This window comes from Carcharodon carcharias, chromosome 7 (assembly GCF_017639515.1).
Source record: "Carcharodon carcharias isolate sCarCar2 chromosome 7, sCarCar2.pri, whole genome shotgun sequence".
Lineage (NCBI taxonomy): Eukaryota > Metazoa > Chordata > Chondrichthyes > Lamniformes > Lamnidae > Carcharodon > Carcharodon carcharias.
The window spans coordinates 75,783,487-75,803,363 of record NC_054473.1 but is presented as its reverse complement, the minus strand read 5'-3'; the positions used below and the strand labels follow the sequence as shown (position 1 = coordinate 75,803,363).

At 46.2% G+C, this 19,877-nt stretch overlaps 1 protein-coding gene across 1 annotated transcript; it reads left to right on the top strand.

The window, feature by feature from the left end:
- The first annotated feature begins 17,267 nt into the window (after nucleotides 1-17,267).
- On the top strand, nucleotides 17,268-19,651 carry trh (thyrotropin-releasing hormone). Its single transcript, XM_041191635.1, has 2 exons — nucleotides 17,268-17,457; nucleotides 19,110-19,651. The coding sequence occupies exons 1-2, from the start codon at nucleotides 17,268-17,270 to the stop codon at nucleotides 19,649-19,651; spliced, it is 732 nt and encodes a 243-aa protein (XP_041047569.1).
- Nucleotides 19,652-19,877: the final 226 nt, after the last annotated feature.

Sequence of the window (19,877 nt, the reverse complement as noted above, 5' to 3'; positions counted from 1 at the left end):
CACCCTCCCCACCCTAATCTATTTCCTCTGTAAAGTGCAGACAGGTGGGTTCCCCCTCGGGCTCAACTTCTCTGTTTCAAACCCTCAATTCACTGGAACCAACTCCTGGGCCCTGGGCCATTTTGTGATTTAAACCCAGCTCCCTCTGCCTCTCCTTCACCCCGCTCCGCACATTTGGCTGGTTTCGATGGCAACAGGTGGTGGCTGGGTGGCACTGGATAAAAAAGTGGCAGCAGCTGGTACGGGCAACTCGAGGCTACCAGTTTTGGCCATAAATAGAATTTGAGTCTGCCTTCAAGGTCCTTCCAGTTAGGTGGTAAATTGAGATCTGGAAGCCTGATAACCATTGAGAGCTTACCATGGGAAGCTCTACTGAAAATCTTTTCCTACTTAGATGTATCATCCTTGTTGTGTGCAGGCTGTGTCAACAAGACCTTCTGCAAGGTGTCTAATGACAATTTAATTTGGCACAGAATCTACTGCAGATATTTTGCATGCAAAAGAAAGACCTGGGGGCCCAAGGCTGTAGACATAGCTACTGAGAAGCTGAGTAGAATTTCAATACAGGGCAGTCCAGCAGGATCTTGGGGTTAAAAAAGAAACATACTTATGCAAAGTACAAGCCTGGGCACAAGAGGAGTGGGGCAGTTGTTGAAACCCATTAATCGTTACACAGAACTGCCATCAAAGTTCAAGGAAGCTGTGGAAACTCTTAGAATTACTTGGATAGTTGTTCTTCAAAATAGAAATGGAAAATAGGAGCGGAGTAAGGCCTGTGATTCTATCAGAGGTAAAGCAACTAGTGCCTCACTTCTTCGGTCCTTCCTGATCCTCCTCCCTCAATGGTTTGTGGGCCCTGACCCCTGAGCCTGGCCCTTCCCGACCTCCTCTGGCCAATGCTCTTGTTGTTAATAAGGAGATGTATCCTGTGAAAAATTCTTTAAGCTCCATGATACCATTACCATGAGGCAGGTTCCCAACAAATAACTGATGACTATCTGAGCATTGGATTGTGCGCCATGTCTCTGTATCCCCTGGCTCATTTTCACAGCAACCTAGCCTAGGGTCCCACTGACACACCCTGAATCCCCCTAATTCACTGATCATGAGGCTTTGAGTGTGGAATTTGTATTTCTGGTTTTGTCTCCGGCTGGGGCTGTGGTGTTGAGTCTTTGAGAGGCTGAGGTGGAATTCCAGTGGTGGGGACAATGCTGGCAGATTCTTATTTGTTCCTGAAGCTCAGGAAAACATCCTGGAATCCTCAGCCAGGACAGGTGTTGGATCGGCAGGTGGAGGGGATGGAGGCACTACAGGACCCTCAGCAATCCAATTTTGCCTCCAATACATTTATTTATTCAAGGTAGAGTTAGACAGATTTTTGATAGGCAAGGGCTATGGGGGCATCTGGCAAAATAGAGTTGAGACCACAACCAGATCAGCCATGATTTTACTGAATGGTGGAGTAGGCTTGAAGGGCTGAATGGCCTACTCCGGCTCTTAGGCCCTATGCTCCTATGTACAGGATCAGGCTTTACATCCTCCTCAGGTGGCTCTGGTTCTGGTCCTTCTAAGGGTTCTATGTTCCTATGTTCTCCCCGAACCTCAGTCCTCCCTCGATAGTGAGTGAGGGAACGAGAGAGAACACTGATACTGGGAGTGAGCCCACCCCCCCACCACCCGCCACACACACACAAGCTGCTCCATGTGGGGACACACACCCACCCCCTCCTCCTTCCCCTTAAACCAGCCACAGCAGGCAGGGAGAGGAGGAAAACCCAGGCTGAAAGTCAATCTGCTTCCGACCCCAACTTTCATATGAATTTGGCTGAGGTCACCTCAGAGTCTGAACCACCAGAGGTGAATGCAAGATTTGTGTTAGTTAAACCCAACTCCTTTGCTTGGCCCCAGCCTCCTCCCCCTTACCTAGTGACAAGGACTTGGGGCCTAGTCTATATCTCTGTAGTTCTGCTTCTTAATTGAAAAGGTTAAAAAAAAGGTTTTAATAGTTAGCTCTGCTGCTTGGCATTTTTGAATGGTCACTTTTATTAATTGCTCATTTTTTAAAAGTTATAATTTTATTGCTTTGACTTTTTTTTGCTTAGCAGGTTGCTCATGTTTTATTCACACCTTAACTTTTTTTTTGAAATCCATGTTTAATGTTGTGCCAAACCAGATCTTGGTCAGCTGTTGCTGGGTTTCTTGCTGAAGGTGAATGAGAGGTTCACAAGAGTCTGATTGTGTTTTGGAGGGCCAGCAAAAGAGGTTAATTTTGCTCCAATAGTAAAACGAAGTGTTGGAAATGCTCAGCATGCGTAGAGAGAAACAGAGGTCAGTGGCACTTTGCCTGAACGAGTGCAGATCATGGGCCGGAAGCATTGACTCTGTTTCTCTCTCCACACATGCTACCTACCTGGCTGAGCATTTCCCGTTTATTGTTCAGATTTCCAGCATCTGCAGTACTTTGCTCTCCTATTATGTGCTCTATGCTGGGCATTTGTAAGTGTGGTTCATTTTAATTTAAGATGAGAAAATACTTATCACTCAATGCAAAATGTAGCTTTTCTGTTAACGAAGTCCACTTGTTTGGACCGAAATAGCACATTACTGAAGGGGAATTGGTTGGTGCTAGTTTACTTTTCTTTAATTCATTCATCGGATGTGGGCTTCGCTGCCTGGGCCAACATTTATTGCCCATCCCTTATTGCCCTTGAGAAGGTGGTGAGCTGCCTTCTTGAACCACTGCAGTCCATGTGGTATAGGTACACCCAGGGTGCAGTTAGAAAGGGAGTTCCATGATTTTGACCCAGTGTCAGTGAAGGAACAGCGATATATTTCCAAGTCAAGATGGTGAGTGACTTGGAGGAGAACTTCCAGGTGGTGATGTCCCTATCTATCTGCTGCCCTTGTCCTTCTAGATGGTAGTGCTCATGGGTCTGGAAGGTGCTGTCAAAGGAGCCTTGGTGAATTCCTGCAATTCGTCTTGTAGATGGTACACACTGCTGCCACTGTGCATCAGTGGTGGAGGGAGTGAATGTTTGTGAATTTGGTGCCAATCAAGTGGGCTGCTTTGTCCTGAATGATGTCAAGCCCCTTGAGTGTTGTTGGAGCTGCATTCATCCAGGCAAGTGGGGAGTATTCCATCACACTCCTGACTTGTGACTTGTAAATGGTGGACAGGCTATGGGGAATCAGGAGGTGGGTTACCTGTCACACGATTCCTAACCTCTGACCTGCTCTTGTAGCTACAGTATTTATATGACTAGTCCAGTTCAGTTTCTGGTCAATGGCACCCCCAGGATGTGGATAGTGGGGGATTCAGTGATGGTAATGCCATTGAATATCAAGGAGCGATGGTTGGATTCTCTCTTGTTGGAGATGGTCATTGCCTGGCACTTGTTACTTGTCACTTATCAGCACAAGCCTGGATATTGTCCAGGTCTTGCTGTATTTGGACATGTGTTACTTCAGTACCTGAGGAATTGCAAATGGTGCTGAACATTGTGCAATCATAAGCGAACATCCCCACTTCTGACCTTCTGATGGAAAGAAGGTCATTGATGAAGCAGCTGAAGATGGAAGGTCGTGTTATTTTTAAACTTGAAAGTGAAACCAGGAGCTTTGTGTTAAGAGTATATGTCACTGTGAGTTCAAGATATTCTAATTTGTACATAGGATTGTTGTTTAGAGTGCTTGTGAGATTTAAGTAGTTTGAATTTTGCTGTTAGATATTGTGTAGGGCGTTGTTCAAAGAAATGGAGCTGGTTGAATAATATGAATGACCAAGTTGTGTGTAATTGTCTGACAAAGTAATGGTTGTAAAGTGTATTATACTGAAACCTGAGCTTTCAATGGGCTTCATAAATAGAGATATAAGGCAGAATTTTCCCGTTGGCATGCAGGGGTGGGCCCTGCACGTCCACGTGTAAAATGACACGCAGTGACATCAGGCGAGCATCCCGACGTCACCCCGCGCCATCACGATATTTCGTTGGGTGGGTGCACAATGATATCCACTGCACGCCCGCCATTAATTAATGGGCTACTTAAGGCTCTTAACTCACCAATCGACGGCGATTTTTCGGCACCCGTGCAATCTTTGGATTGGCGCACGGGTGCAATGGGCAGGCGGGTAGGACACATTTGTATAAGCCTCATCCACAGTCGGGATAAGAGGGGTCACTGGGGTCGTGAGTGTGCTCTCTCAAGTATTAATTTTTCAAAGTTTTTGAAACTTGCCTGTATGATCTGCAATACTTCAAAATGCATCCCAGTTGCTTTGTCTGGACTCTTAAAGTTCAGGTCAGCATTTTGCAATGTGGAATCTTTTTTGGGCTAGCAGCTTTCTGGAAGCCTTCCCATAGCCTGGGAATGGGAGCTGAACTGTCCACTAGAGGCACCTCCTCTGAGGAGGATGGGTGAGCTAGAAGGGCGAGGAGGCCAGGAGTGCACATTCAGCCTCTAGGGGAGCCACCTTTTGGAGGACAGGCACAGGCACAAGGGGTGCAGGGCCAAGAGGTTGTCCAAGGTGGAAGGGGCCACAGAGGATGCCACTACCCTGCTGCCAGGGTGTTCAGGCAGCGAAGCAGCTACCTCAATATGTCTGAGGTGCAGTGCAGAGGGAGGCTCTGTCTCTCAAGGGAGACAATCAACTATATCTGTCAGATGATTGGCCCTGAAATCTCTGCTAACTGTGTGGATGGACACCCCATACCAGTGGCTCCAAAGGTCACAGCTGCCCTCAATTTCTATGCCTCTGGCTCCTTCCAGGGGTTGGTACGTGATCTTTGCAGTGTCTCCCAATCAGCTGTCCATACTTGTGTCAAGCAGGTTACAGACGCTCTGTTCAGGTGGGCATTGATCTTCATCCACTTCCATTGGGACCAGGCAAGCCAGACACAGCAAGTGGCCATTTCTAGCTTCCCCAGTGTCCAAGGTGCTATAGACTGTACACATGTGGCCATCAAGGCGCCAGCAGGTGAGTCCGGTGCCTTCGTCAACAGGAAGGGCTTCCACTCCATGAACATGCAGATAGTGTGTGATCACAGGATGCTGATTCTACAAGTCTGTGCAAGGTAACCAGGCAGCTCCCACGACGCCTACATCCTCAGACACCTCCAGGTGCCGGGGCTCTTCAGTGCTCCAGCCTGGCTGGATGGCTGGCTGCTGGGCGACAAGGGCTATCCCCTCAGAAGGTAGCTCATGACGCCTCTCCGCCATCCAAAAACAGAAGCTGAGCAGCGGTACAATAGGAGCCATACCTCCATAAGGGCTGTGGTGGAGAGAGACATTGGTCTACTCAAGGTGCGGTTCCGATGCCTGGACCGTTCAGGGGGTGCACTCCAGTACCCCCAAATTGTGTGTCGCTGATACAGGTTGCATGCTGCGTTCTCCACAATCTTGCACTGGAAAGGGGGAGACGCAGTAGATGATGAAGATGTAGACACAGTGGCTGTGGCTGCACACAATAAGTCCAGCAGTGAGTCTGAGGATGAGCAGGCACAGGGAAATGCTGAGTGGGTAGATGCTGACCCGGGCATACTCCAGGGAGGCAGGGACACCCAGGAGGCTTTAATCCAATGAACCTTCAGCTAGCTACCACAGATGTACCTCCAGGACAAGCCTGGGCTGAAGGCTCCATACTTGATACCTAAGTGTCAAATCTTCCAGGTTATGAACAGTAACTAAGGGCCTTGTTAATAAGGCTGAATGTCCCACAAAGAACTCCTAACATTTCTGGAAACTATACACATGCAGAAGAAAAGAGGCACCCTCAGCCATGGTCACATGTCTGAATTTAATATCACAGGCAAGGAAACTCAATGAAGCAAAATGACAAGGGTGTTCCAATTCAAAGCAAATCATAAAGACCTCACCTCAGGCCAACACAAAAGCACCAGTGATTAAACCCATGGCGAGCCTAAGGTGCCTTATGTTTTCGTTTTTGGGTGCTATGTCTTGGTGCTGCCCCATCGCTTGAAGTGGCATCTGAGACAGCCTGCTGACTCTGCTGTCCTGTTGGCCTCGGTGACCTTGGCTGGCGTCCCCTGGCCTGTGGAGCCTGTGCTGGCCCCACCTGGGAGGAAGCTGTCAGTTCTCCAGCTGGCATCTCTTCACTTGTCGCAGCCTCACTGGATGCAATGGTCACTGGGAGAGGGGCGGAGGAGCTGCCGCCCTCATCTGGAGCGCCCTGAGAGGAGTCCGCAGAGTGAACAGGCAGCTGCTGCACCGACATGAGGTCACTTCGGACCTCCCCGCTCACCGTGGATGGATGGGAACCGAGCTGGGAAACTTGGTGCCCACAACATCTCCCACACTGGCACTAACCAGCTGAAGTCAATGCCGATGTGAGAGCTTGCTGGTCTGAGTGCATCCCCAGGAAGCCCTGATTGGTCTCCTGGAGGAGCCTCTCCACGAGAGTTGCCACTCTCTCCAAGGAGGACACATGGCGCTCGGACATGAGGCTCTTTGCTTCGGCGATGGTCCGCGTAGACTCCTCCATCATGGAGACCAAGCCAGTCATAGCCTCATGTATCTCCCCAGATGCTCCTGCACACCCGGGCACATTTCCTGCCCCTGTTGCTTTGCAGACGACTCCAGAGGCACATCATCAGGCACCAACTGAGCATGTGCCTGGTCCCCTGCACTCCTCTGACTGCTGGCACCATGGGAACTCTCTGTCTCTGCCAGGTCCTCCAGCGACTGTGAAGTGCCCTCACCGCTGTGCCCGGGACACTGGCCGATGTTCTAACTCCCACCGAGGTGCTAGTATCTGTGCTGGTGCCAGCCTGGCAGAGGTGGTGTGATGCTGGTGAGACTTCAGAGCCCTCAGGTGTGAGAGGGGACCCCTGCTGCTTCCTCCTCCTGGCCCTGCTCCACTGTTGCTGAAAGGAAGAACAAGGACATTGGATCAGTTAACATGGAGACAATGTCAATGTGCATCCCTGTCCCCTGGATCATTATGTGCTCATCCTTCCATAAGCAATGTTCAAGTCATGTTGCAAACTTCAATCACTGAACATTCAGCACTGCCATGGCTATTGGGAGAACAATGGTAACCTCACTGCTGGACAAACATACCTGCCTGTGGCACCCCAGCCTCACTGACACCGGTAGACCTGGGTGCATGGCGCTTCTCTAAATCTAGGGCCTCCTGCTCAAACCGGCTGAGAATGGCTAACTGTGCCTGGCTGTTCTGCAGCATTATGAGCATTCTTCTCCTGAAAATGAGAGATGAGCATTGATTTGTGCAAATTGTACATGGACTCTCTTCGTGCACAGCCCAACCCAACCAGAGTCGGACATATCAGGGCTCCAGTCCCCCCTCATCCCGCTGCTGCTGAACACAAAGGTGCCAAGCCTGTTCCACACACCTCCCACCCCACCCTTGGACACATGCTGCCTACATCACATTAGGCATCACAGTCTAACCTTCCACAGCAAGGAGACGCAAGCACATGGAGCACAGAGGACAGCAGATGGTTCATTGTCACGCCACCTTGAAGCTTCCCTCCCAGCATGTCATCACCCTGACTTTGACATGTCCTGGAGTTCCAGCACTGTGCCTGGGTGCAGCTCCTCCAGGTTGCCCCCAGAACAGTAATGTGGGTCTCAGTGTGCCACATGCTGCGGGTGCAGAACCCATCTCTTCACCACCCTCTCAGGGTGACGTCAGAATGGGCAATACCTGCTGGCCCACCCAGCGAAGGACATATGCCCTCAATGATTCAATGCAGTCACTAATACACTCAGAGTTGCTGCGGGTGGAGTTAGCACAGTGGGGGAAAGCCAACCTGCTGGGTTAAGTGGCCAAAGCCAACATTGTCCTCACCCTTCCAGAGCGCAACAAGTCATTGAAGCGCATGCGATACTGGATCCAGGTGCACTGCACCACATCGTGGGAACTCACCACCTCCTCCCAGGCAAATTTTGTCATGTGGGGGCGGCCTCCTCCTCCCGTCCTGGGGAACCCACTGTGCTGCCACCCCCTTGAGGAGGGCAGCAAGGCAATTATTGGAAAAACTAGGGGCACACTGTGCGCCCCCCCCTGCCCTACCCTCCGGCTTGGCCTGCCCAAATGGCCTACCCTCTGGACTTGTATAACCTCCATTGCCCCTCTGCAGAGCCCCTTTGCCCAGCCATTGCAAGCAGCCTTTCCAAGGCTGCCAGGCCTTCCTTTATACAGGCCACCGGGTCACCATTGGACCCAGTGGGCCGAGCACACCTGCTGCCGCCCTCCCACTCCCGCTGTGCACGGGAGTCATGAAGTACTCTGGGCAGGCCTTAATTGGCCCACCTGCGTAAAATGGTGGTACGGACATGAGTGTGAGCAGCAATTGGGTCCGCGCCTACCCATGCCCACTCCCCATCCGCCCTCCCTGCCATCCAGAAAATTCTGCCCAAACAGTACAAAAGCCGAGTGTTTTACTAAAGCTATATAAACCATTTGACTCCACTGTGACTATGGTTCCAAATTCTGAGCAAATCATTTGACAAGGGGAGTTAAAGTTGGGGGCGATTGGTGGGAGGCGGAGGGGGGAATAATGGACCTGGAAACAGGAGAAGCAGCAGGACCCCTGGTTTCTCCCCCTGGCCTGGAGATGTGGGAAAGACAGGAAGTAAGTTGAACACATCAAGTAACATGATAATGTCCCAAAAGCAATGGTTTAATAATTTTGGTCAAGGTATAAATGTTGGCCAGGACACCAGAGAGAACCTCCTCTCTCCTCTTCAAAATAGCCCCCTCAGGATCTTTCACATCCACCTGAGAGGGAAGGCAAGAACCCAGTTTAACGCCTCATCCAAAAGACAGCAACTCCTCCCAACTGCACTGGAGTGCCTGTCTAGATTTTGTGCTCAAGTCTCTGGGGTGGGATTCCAGCACACAGCCTTCTGACTCAGAGTCAAAAGTGTGACCACAGAGCTGTGACTGAATCTGTTCCATCATTTCTTTGGTATTTGGGGTACTTGTGTGCAGAGAAGTGCCCACCATAACTGTTTGCACCACAGCAGTCATCACATTTCAAAATAATTCATTTTGTGTGAAACCCATGAGGTGCTTCAGAAAGATGTGATGAAGCATGTTTTTCAGCTAAGCCAATAAAAAGAATTATGTGACCTCAATTAAATTGTTTTTTTAATCTTATTTATGTTCCTCAGACATTTTAAAGCAACTGTCTTCACGAAAATGTCTCTGCCAAGCACAAGCTGTCACACCGCTTGTGAGCAATTCATTACACAGAATTACACTCCATGTAGTACAGAGGAGCAGGCCATTTAACCCAACAGGTCTGTAGCAGTGGTCAAGTTCCCACTTCCATGTGAGTCTCCTCTCACCCTATTCTATATAACCCCATCAATATCATCAACAAAGTGATAGAAGGGATCATTGACAATGCTATCAAGTGATACTCACCAATAATCTGCTCATTGGTGCTCACTTTCAGTTCTGTCAGATCCACTCAGCTCCAGAACTTATTAAACCCTTGGCTTAAACACAGGCAAAAGAGCTCAATTCCACAGACGAAGTGATAGTGACATCAAGAAAGCATTTGACCGAGTGTGGCAATAAGCAGTTCTTGTAAAATTGAATTGCATGGGAATCAGGGGGAAGTCTCCACTGATTGCAGTCATACCCTAGCACAAAGGAAGATGGCTGTGGTTGTTGAGGGCCAACGATCTCTGTCCCAGGACGTCACTGCAGGGAGTTGCTCCTTCAGTGGCCATACCTCCCTCACAAGGCCAGAAGTGGGGATGTTCACTGACGATTGCACAGTATTCAGTTCCATTTGCAGCACCTCAGGTAATGAAGCAGCCTGTGCCTGCATGCAGAAAGTCCTGGACAACATTCAGGCTTGGGCTGATAAGTAGCCAATAATATTTGTGTCACATGAGTGCCAGGCAATGACTATCTCCAACAAGAGATGGTCTAAGCATCTTGGCTTGACGTTCAACGGCATTACCATCACTGAATCCCCCACCATCAACATCCTGGAGGTTATCATTGACCAGAATCTAAACTGAAGTAGCTACATAAGTACTGTGGCTACAAGAGCAGGTCAGAGGCTGGGAATTCTGCAGTGAATAACTCACCTCCTGACTCCCCAAAGCCCGTCCACCATCTACAAGGCACAAGTCAGGAGTGTGATGGAATATTCTCCACTTGTCTGGGTGAGCGCAGCTCCTACAACACTCAAGAAGCTTGACACCACCAAGAATTGCTTGAGTCGCATTCTGTTCACCATCTTAAACATTTAGTCCCTCCAACACATGCACAGTTGGAGCAGTGTATTCCATCTAAAAGATGTAATGCAGCAACTTACCAAGCTGCCTTCGACAACACCTCCCAAACCCCCAACCTCTACCACCTAGAATAACAAGGATAGCAGGCACATGGCGACACTCCCACCTACAGGTTCCCCTGCAAATAACACAGCTTTTTTACGTGGAACTATGTTGCTATTTCTTCATCATCACTGTGTCAAAATCCTGCAATTCCCTCTCTAACAGTGCCAGGAATGTGCCTTTGACACATGGGCTGCAGTGGCTCATAAAGGTGGCTCACCAACACCTTTTCAAGGGTAATTAGAGATGAGCAATAAATGCTGGTCTTGGCAGCAACGGCCACCCCATGAATGAATAAAAAAAGTTCTTCCATTCATTTCTCCCTCATATCTTCCCCTTAATTGCATCTATGCTGCTGCCCTCAATTTGTCCCTGTGTTAGTGAGTTCCACATTCTGACTATTCTTTGAGTAAAGAAGTTTCTCCTGAAGTCCCTATTGGATTTATCAGTGACCGTCTAGTTCAGCCACAAATAGAAACAACTTCTCTACATCTTTCAAATATATCCAGAGTTTTAGACCTTTATTAGGTCACCCCTCAGTCTTCTCTTTTCTAAAGTAAAGACGCCCAGCTAGTCCAATCTTTTCTGATGGCTATAACAGTTCTGGTGCATTTTTTTAACCTTCTCTGGTGCCTCCTTATCCTTTTTGTCATATGGAGACCAGAACTCTCTACAGCATTGTAAGCTGTTCTTCGTTTTCTCAGAATAGCAAAAAGGCTGGCAATTATTTTTTAGCAAGAAAAAGGAAGTGCTCTTTATAATATAGAATAAAGAAAGGTCAGTGCTGACTAAAGTATAATTTTGGATAATTATAGCTGTATGCTTACTCTACCATCTGTAACTTTTCTGAAATGTATGGTACAGTCCCTAGCAGTATAAAACCTGCACTAATCACAGCCATAACTGAACTGACATGTGAGGAGCATTGTAAGGCCACTGTGATTCACAATGATATTAGAAGGGACTCCAAGGCACAATGTGCAGTTATCAATGGGTAGCCCTCTTACCTCTGAATCAGAAAGTTGTGGATTCAAGCCCCACTCCAGAGACTTAAGCATCAAATCAAGGCTGATATTCCAGCACAGTTCTGAGAAAGTGCTGCACTGTTGACTGTGCTGTCTTTCAGGCATTAAGCCAATGCCTTGTCTGTCCTGTCAGGTGGGTGTAAAAGATCTTATGGTGTTACCTGAAGAAAAGCAGGTGAGTGCTCTCCAATATCCTGACCAAAATTTCTCCTTCAACCACCGTCACCAAAAAGCAGGCTATCTGGTCATTACCACTTTGCTGTTTGTGGGATCTTGCTGCTGCATTTCCTACATTAAAATAGCTTCAAAAGTGCTTCAGGGGCTGTAAAGCACTATGGGACATCCTGGCTTTGTGGGCACTACAAAAACAAAAATCTTGCCTCTTTTTCTTCATATATACCTTTACTGATTCCTTCACATACCACTCCTCCAGGGAATGTTACGCACTCCAGTAATAGTCCTTGCATATATACAAACATAAATATGAATTAGGAGCAGGAGTAAGCCATATGGCCCGCCATTTAGTAAGATCATGGCTGATCTGAGTGAGTCCTCAGCTATTCTTTCCTGTCTGCTCCCAATGATCTTTGATTCTCTGTTAACCAAGAATCTATCTAACTTAACCTTAAAAATGTTCAACAACCGTGCCTCCAATGCTCTCTGGGGAAGAGAATTCCACAGACTAATGACCTTCTGAGAGAAAAAATTTCTCTTCATCTCCACTTAAATGAGAGATTCCTTATTTTTAAACTGTGTCCCTTAGTTCAAGTCTCTCCCACAAGGGGAACCTGTCAGCATCCACCCTGTCAAGTCCTCTCAGGATTGTATATGTTTCAATAAGATCACCTCTCATTCTTCTAAACTCCAGTGGATACAGGCTCAACCTTTCCTCATAAGATAACCCTTTATCCAGGAATCAGTTGAGTGAACCTTCTCTTTAATTATACCTTTTCTTAAGTAAGGAGACCAAAACTATACACAGTACTCCAGATGTGGTCTCATCAACACCCTGTACAACTGTAACAAAACTTCTCTACATTTGTATTTGATGTCCCTTGCAATAAGCAATATTCCATTTGCCTTCCTAATCATTTGCTGTACCTGCATTTTAATTTTTTATGATTCATGTACCAGGACACCCAAATCCATCTGCACCATCAAGTTCTGCATCCTCTCTCCATTTAAATAATATATTCTATTTTTCCTACGAAAGTGGACAAGTTCGCATTTTCCCATGTTTTACTCCATCTGCCATTTTTTTGCCCACTCACTTAATCTATCTATATCCCTTTGCAGACTTCTCATGTCCTCTATACAACCTACTCTCCCATCTATCTTTGTGTTATCAGCAAACTTAGCAACCATACATTCCATCCCTTCATCCAAGTCATTGAGATAGATTGCAAATAGTTGAGGCCCTAGTACTCATTGCTGTGGCACTCCACCAGTTACAGCTTGTCAACCCAAAAATGACCCATTTATCCCAACTCTCTGCTTCCTATTAGCTAACCAATCCTCTATATCTGCTAATATGTTACTCCTATACCATGAGCTCTTATATTGTGCAGTAACCTTTGAAGTGGCACCTTATCAAATGCCTTTTGGAAATCCAGGTATACCACATGTACAGGTTCTTCTTTCTCCATGTTGCTTGTTACTTTCTCAAAGAACCCTAATAAATAGTCAAACACAATTTCCCTTTCACCAATTAGATGATTTAATTGATTATCTTAGCAAGTAATTGTGCTACGCAGACCAGAAGAATACCAGTCAGTGTCTGACCAGTGTTCAGTTATCTATTCTAGGCTGTGGATGTCTGTAGGATCAGCTTGGTGAAGGGAAGCTAACAGAAAATCAACCAGGGTTGCTCCCCTTAATCTTCATCCTTGCAGGAAAGTGTTCATGACACCCTGGTTAGGATAGAATGAGCTTTGAAATAGTGATTTAGATGAAGTGATGGAAAGTTCCTGATGTCTATTTCAGAAGAGAAATCAATTGAAGTTACTCAAATCTGTGACTTGTTATTAGCCATCTGAGGGTTAAAGTAGAGTGGGGAAGAAGGAGAGAGATTGTTGTGCTTTACAGGACTGAATATCAGGACCCATAATTAGAAAGTGGCCAATTGACTGGGTTTGAGGGACCTCAGTCCAAATATTCCCCTTAGATTGAAAGCCATAATTAACCTGCTCATCGAATAACAAAAGATCCTATCTAAGTGTGGACCAGTGTTGACTCATTAACTTCCCACCTGAAATCTTTTGCTTGCTTTGTTTCTTTCTCCTCCCCTGCTCCCTCTTTACCTTCTTACTTTGACATGTTTTGCATTTTTATCTCCATTCATACATAAATGCATTAAATAAACATCTCGCTCCATATTCAGAAAATGCCTGTACCTCATACATAAAGAATTTGTCCAATTACCATTGTGAGCGTCTTGAGCACAAAGCTCTGATTGCTGCATAATAAAATCTTCTCAACACCACAAGCAGGTCTGTCATCTCCAATCTGTCAATATTACAGTAAAATGGAGATGCAGACATCATTCAAAGAAGCATGTGTGCTAAATGTGTATTTCTGCCTGTATGATGTGTTTCTAAAATACAATCCCTTCCATGTTTTAGGTAAATGGACCCACTTGTTTCACTCAATTCTCTAAAGTGAGGCCACACACTACTAGGAAGAAAGATCAGAAATGGGTTTCAGAAACAACCAAGACAGCTGTCACTACTCTGTGACTCCTTCAGGACATGGAATTGGTACAGGGAGAACAAAGAGAAGGAACAAAGGTGACAACAGAAAATTCTGGCAGGTCTGGCAGCAGCAATCAAGAGAGGAACAGACTGCAAAAAAGGAACAGAATTGAATGAGAGACAGAAATAAAACAGAGCAAGGAGAATAGGAAAGAAAAAATTCCCTGTGATCACTCACTCTCCAAGGCCTGTGATCACCGACTCTCTGCTCGTTGAGGCTGCCTCACACTGGCCTGAGGTTGCATTGAGTGCAATACGCCTCAGCCATTATATCTACATTAGTCCATGGATAATATAGAACAGTTACACCTTTAGTGGGATGGCATTAAAGGGAACTGATCTAAACAAGCATAACTCTACAGCAGGAAAGATTGCAGCACTGGCAGAGCTAGGGATATGGGCAGACTGGGACAGATTTGCACATCTTTTCCACACCAATGTCCTCAGATGCCATTTCATAGAAGGACTGTACTGCTAGGCTGAGTAAGGTGGAAGGAGGCTCACATGGAGCATAAGCACCATCATGGACTTGTAAATCTGAATGGGCTGTTTCTGGGTTGTAAAATTCTGTGTAATTCTATGTCTATCTATAATGGTTACTTATAAAGGAACAATTCTTCGAATTATTTTGGAGTCCAATTTCTTGTTTCTTTTACTACCAGACTGCAACAAAAAATGGTAGTGATTGTCTGTAATTAGCCTTTTGGAAATATATGGGCTAACAGTGCTGTTAAAATAATTGCCCTGAGGAATGTTATCCAAGCCCATTTAATGTTTATCCACTCAATTCACTAATAGTGGATTATAGCCTTGTACTTTGGATTGCTGCTGTGTGCCTTTACATCAAACTATAGCAGTCTTGATTTCCTTGCTGTGCTTAGTTAGTCACTTAAACCAATAAGATCATTAGATTTCTTAATGGCACATGATGCTTGAGCTGATTTAGCAGTAAAGACCAACAGCTAAGCAGCAGCCATGGAAGTGCATCAACATCCACACAGCACATTCATTCAGTGAAAGGTTACACACTATTTAACCATTTAAGGTTCTCTTTCATTCCCATCCCTTCAACATGTCTGCTGTGTACTCTTACCGTTAAGACAGAAGGCTTTGGGTTCAAGTCCCTCTTCAGATTTTTTCCCACATAGCCTGTGCTCTCACTTGAATGGAGTGCTGCACTATTGGAGGTGCCATCTTATAGATGGGCAACTAAACCAAAACCATAACTTGACTTCTTTGGTGGAGGTAAAATCTCACATGAAAGTATTTGAAAAAGAGCAGCAAAGTTTTCCTCCATGTGATGGTCAATATTTATCCTTCAACCATCAGCACCAGTACAAAGTATCTAGTCATTTATATCATTGCTGGTTGTGGGACCTTACTGTATACAGAATTGCCAACTATACATCCTACATTATGACAGTCACTACACACCAGAAATATCTCATTGTCTGTGAAGCACTTTGGGATGTCCTGAGATTGAGAAAGATGCTGTATAAATGCAAGCTTTTCTTCACATTGTTTATTTTCATCTCTTCAATTGTTCACAAAGGAAAACTGATTCCTGATGGCCACCAAAGACTGAACAAAACTAATTCAGAAGTCAATTAAATATATGTTTGTTAACTTTTGTTCTGAGATTTATTATTCAAAAGTATTTTAAATCCATATCTTTAGGAATTTTTTACTCCACTTCACCAAAACCTTAACTAAATGTGACAAACAAGAGCATTGGAAACTTCTGTGTGTCTGTCTGTATATGTGTATGTATATCAATAAATGTTTGTGCAGGTGTCCATGTATATGTGTGTTTAAGTGTCTGTTTATGTGTACATGTAGATATGTGCCTACATACATGTTTCTCTCTGTGTGTATAAATCTGTATGCATGAATGTGTGTTTGTGTGCGACATATATGTGTGTTGATGCATGTATGTATTTATATGTTGGTGTATGACTATATGTATGTGTTGGTGCATGTCTACATATGTGTTGACAATATATCTAGGCATGTATATTTACATATATGTCTGTACCTTTGCTTACAGGTGAATGCAAGTATGTGTAGATGCACTTGCAGATTTATATATGGGTGCCCATGTATAGATATCCACATGTGAGCATATATCTATATCTGCATAAGTGTCTGTATGGCTATGTATGCACGTTTTCATGTGTATGTATGTCTACATATATATGTGTGTGTATGTGTATGTGTTTCTCCACTCCCTTTTTGCATGCGTGTGAGTTTTTAATGCGTGTGAGTTTGTGCTTTCAAGAGAAATACGTTTAACCTACGACTCATTAATTTGCATAGTTGGGGGTGGGGGAGATACTAAACGGCTATAAATGGGCAGCCTTCGATCGTCAGAGGCAAACTGATCCAAGAACGATATTGAAGCATCGAATCTCAGTCCAGAAGAAGATCTGTACAACAGGACCGAGCGGCACACTGCTCTGCAGTCTGGTCCATGAAGAGTACCTGAAGGGGACGGACCGCTGGAGACGGGATAGGTAACAATACTTAGGTGGAGGTTTGTGCAGCAAGGTGCTCATTGTTTGCCTTTGATTTCAAATCTGTAAAGTTGCATGTGTGTGCATGTGAATGCTTGTGTGTATGTGTTTGTGCTTGTATGTATATATGTCTACGTGTCCGTCTGTGTGTGAATCTTTGTGTGTCTTTCCGTGTGTGTCTTTCTGTGTGTGTCTCTATGAGTGAGTCTTTGTGTGTGTGTGTGTGTGTAATCAGTCCTGGGTTGTGGTTAAAAACAAAAAAAACTGCGGATGCTGGAAATCCAAAACAAAAACAGAATTACCTGGAAAAACTCAGCAGGTCTGGCAGCATCGGCGGAGAAGAAAATAGTTGACGTTTCGAGTCCTCATGACACTTCAACCCCAACACACCTTAAACCAGCTTATATTTCACCCCTTCCTTGGATTCACCTAGTTCTGTTGAAGGGTCATGAGGACTCGAAACGTCAACCCCTGGGTTGTGGTTCTAAGTTTTCAGTTTCACCACCGTGGACAGCGCGCTGCCCCGCTTGCTTCCCCAGTCCCCATCCTCTCGCCGCTCGCCTGCATTATTAAGCAAATTCCAATTCTTGCTTCCCACACAGGGAGCGGTCCAAACTTCCTTTCCTTCTTGCACCGAGATGAGGTCGGCATGGTTCCTGCTGTTCGGCTGCCTCACCCTTCACAAGTCTGTGGCAGCGAGTCAACACACGACGGCGGCGGACGGACCGGGGGGAGAGGCAACCCCGCTGGAGGAGATGCTTCAGAGAGCAGAGACGATCCTCATTCGTTCCATGCTGATGAGACTGGCAGAGGAGCGAGATTCTAACGGTCTGGAATGCATCCTTTAAACACTTTCCATATAATTAAACATCTCTGTAGTTTAAGGAACGTACATTCTTAACTTTTATTTAGATCTATCAGTTCCCAGCATTTTGTTGAGTGAGTTTATTGTTGGTTGAACTGCTTGAAGAGTTAGAATCGAACTCTAGATGTCTCCAGATTTTATTCTGTGATTGATTCGCACTCCGGACCTCTATGCCGCCCAGGATCTAACTCCAAGCTGTTAAAACAAGAAGTCATTACATTCAACAATACTAGAGAGAAAGATTTGAGCGTGGAAAAGTTAGAAATCCAGAAATGAAACGGGGATAGGGAAAGAATGCAAGAGGCGTCAGACCAGGAAGGGGATTTTAGGAGGATTGTGTGTCAGTGATTGTCAGAGAGAGAGAGGGGAGTTTTATAGACCCGCCATGGGCTCAAACAGCTACTGCCCGAGGGAGGGAAGGCGCTGTTTAGAAAAGGGACAGCATTTTATGTTCAGTTATGTCAGGGATGAATGGCCGTCCTGTACCAGTAACCACCCCACCGCCCCCACCACCACCCCACCAACCCCCTGCCCCCACCACCACCTCTGCCCCTGAGAGTCAAAACACCCAGCGGCCAGGAGAAGGGCGGAGCAAGGAGGTGAGTATTTGAGCCAGTCTCAGCACAGATCTTCATCTGTGAACCGTCAAAAAGGATGTCATTCGGCCCATCTTGCCTATGCTAGCTATTGACAAAAATATTCAATGAATCCCGCATCCTTTGATATTTGCCCATAGCTCCGGCTAATTTACCCTTTTCAATATTTCTCCAATTCCCTTTTCGAAATTAATTACTGAATCTGCGCCTCCGCGCTTTCAGGAAATGCATTCGGAATCATAGCAAGTCGCCGTGTAAAAAAACTTCTAATACCTGCCCAGATTGGATTAGAGCACCTGTCTATTATTATTAGTTAATACTGACATGCTAAAGAAGTTTACCATCTTATTTGGCGGATTCCTCTGTTAGAGAATCTTTAAGCATTTTCACTGAACAACATTTCAGAGAGAGAGAGAGAGAAGTGAGCTAAGGGGTAGCATGACATGTAGTTGAGTATCTGTAAAGATGTTAAACTCCATTCAGCAATGCCTGTAGATTAATTGCGAATGAACAGTGCTCTCGCTCCCTCTTCTTCTCCAGTCTGCTCATCCAGCTGAGGGCAGTTTATCCACTTTAAACATGCCCCCCTGCACAAATTCCTCTCGGCTGTTTTACAATACTCTTCCCTTTCGGGACAGCTAAAATATGAAAAAAGGAGTTAGATACATCCCTCGCGGTGATTCCCAGATTAATACCATGTGGACCAACAAAAAGAGAAAACAGAACGATTGTATCAAATACAAAAACATGCCTTTTGACATTTGCAGTCCCATTGACCAAGAGGTTAATCGCTGCAGTCACTGTGCAGCCGTTTGGTGAATATTCTCTCAAATATCAGAACCAAAGTGGTCACTGACTTTTCCCCAGAGTAGAGGCATTCCTCCAGCAGCAACTATATGTGAAGGTTTAAACTTTTTAAACTGCGTCTGTGAGGTCCAGTCCATTGTGCACATGCCCATTTCCAGCGCAGATCTCGCTTGCATTTAAAACTTTCACTTTTGCCCTTGCCCCAGATTTAGATGCGGATTCGCCGCCGACGGAAGGGATCTTCAAACGGCAGCACCCGGGCAAACGGTTAGAAGAAGAATTTGAGAAGAGGCAGCACCCAGGGAAACGCGAGGAAGGGGAGGGCAAGGAGGGCGGTTACTTGGAAGCGGAGAAAAGGCAGCACCCGGGGAGAAGATCTGCCTTTGACCAGTATTCGGGAGAGAATGCGGACCGCCAGCTGGCCTTCCTCAGCGAGCTACCCAAGAGACAGCATCCCGACAAGAGGACCCCGTTCTACAACAAGCGTCAGCACCCTGGCCGGAGGAGTTGGGAGGGCGAGAGTGACTCCAGTGAGAGGGGGCCTCTGGAGAAACTAGGCAGACGGTACCTGGAGACGGCCAGCAGCAGCAGAGTGCTCTCCTCCCCCTGTGAACTACAGGATCCTGCAGCTTGCAGCAAACCAAGCTATGTGTTAGAGTTACTGGGTAACATGAACAAGAATTGGGCAGAGGTGAAGAGGCAGCATCCCGGGAGGAGGCTGGCTTCAGATGATCAGCTGGAGGGACGAGTTTGAGATGTTTCAATGTGATTTCACATTGTTTTAGACAATGTTTCCTATCATTAATATCGGGTTCCCGCTAAGACCATGTGTAAAACGCTCTGGTCCCTAGGCAGGAGTTGGTTTTGGTTACGTCTGTCAATAGGTTCACCATCACATTGCCGAGCATGTTCCTCAATGCATGTCCCATCGCCCAAGAGAATCAGGAGTACAGGAAGAGGGGTGGGGGGGGGGGGTGGTG

Excerpts from the sequence above, each read along its gene's own strand:
- trh (XM_041191635.1), top strand. The coding sequence starts at position 17,268 with ATGAGGTCGGCATGGTTCCTGCTGTTCGGCTGCCTCACCCTTCACAAG. Across the intron at positions 17,458-19,109 it reads AGAGGAGCGAGATTCTAACG|ATGCGGATTCGCCGCCGACG; the intron begins GTCTGGAATGCA and ends CCCCAGATTTAG.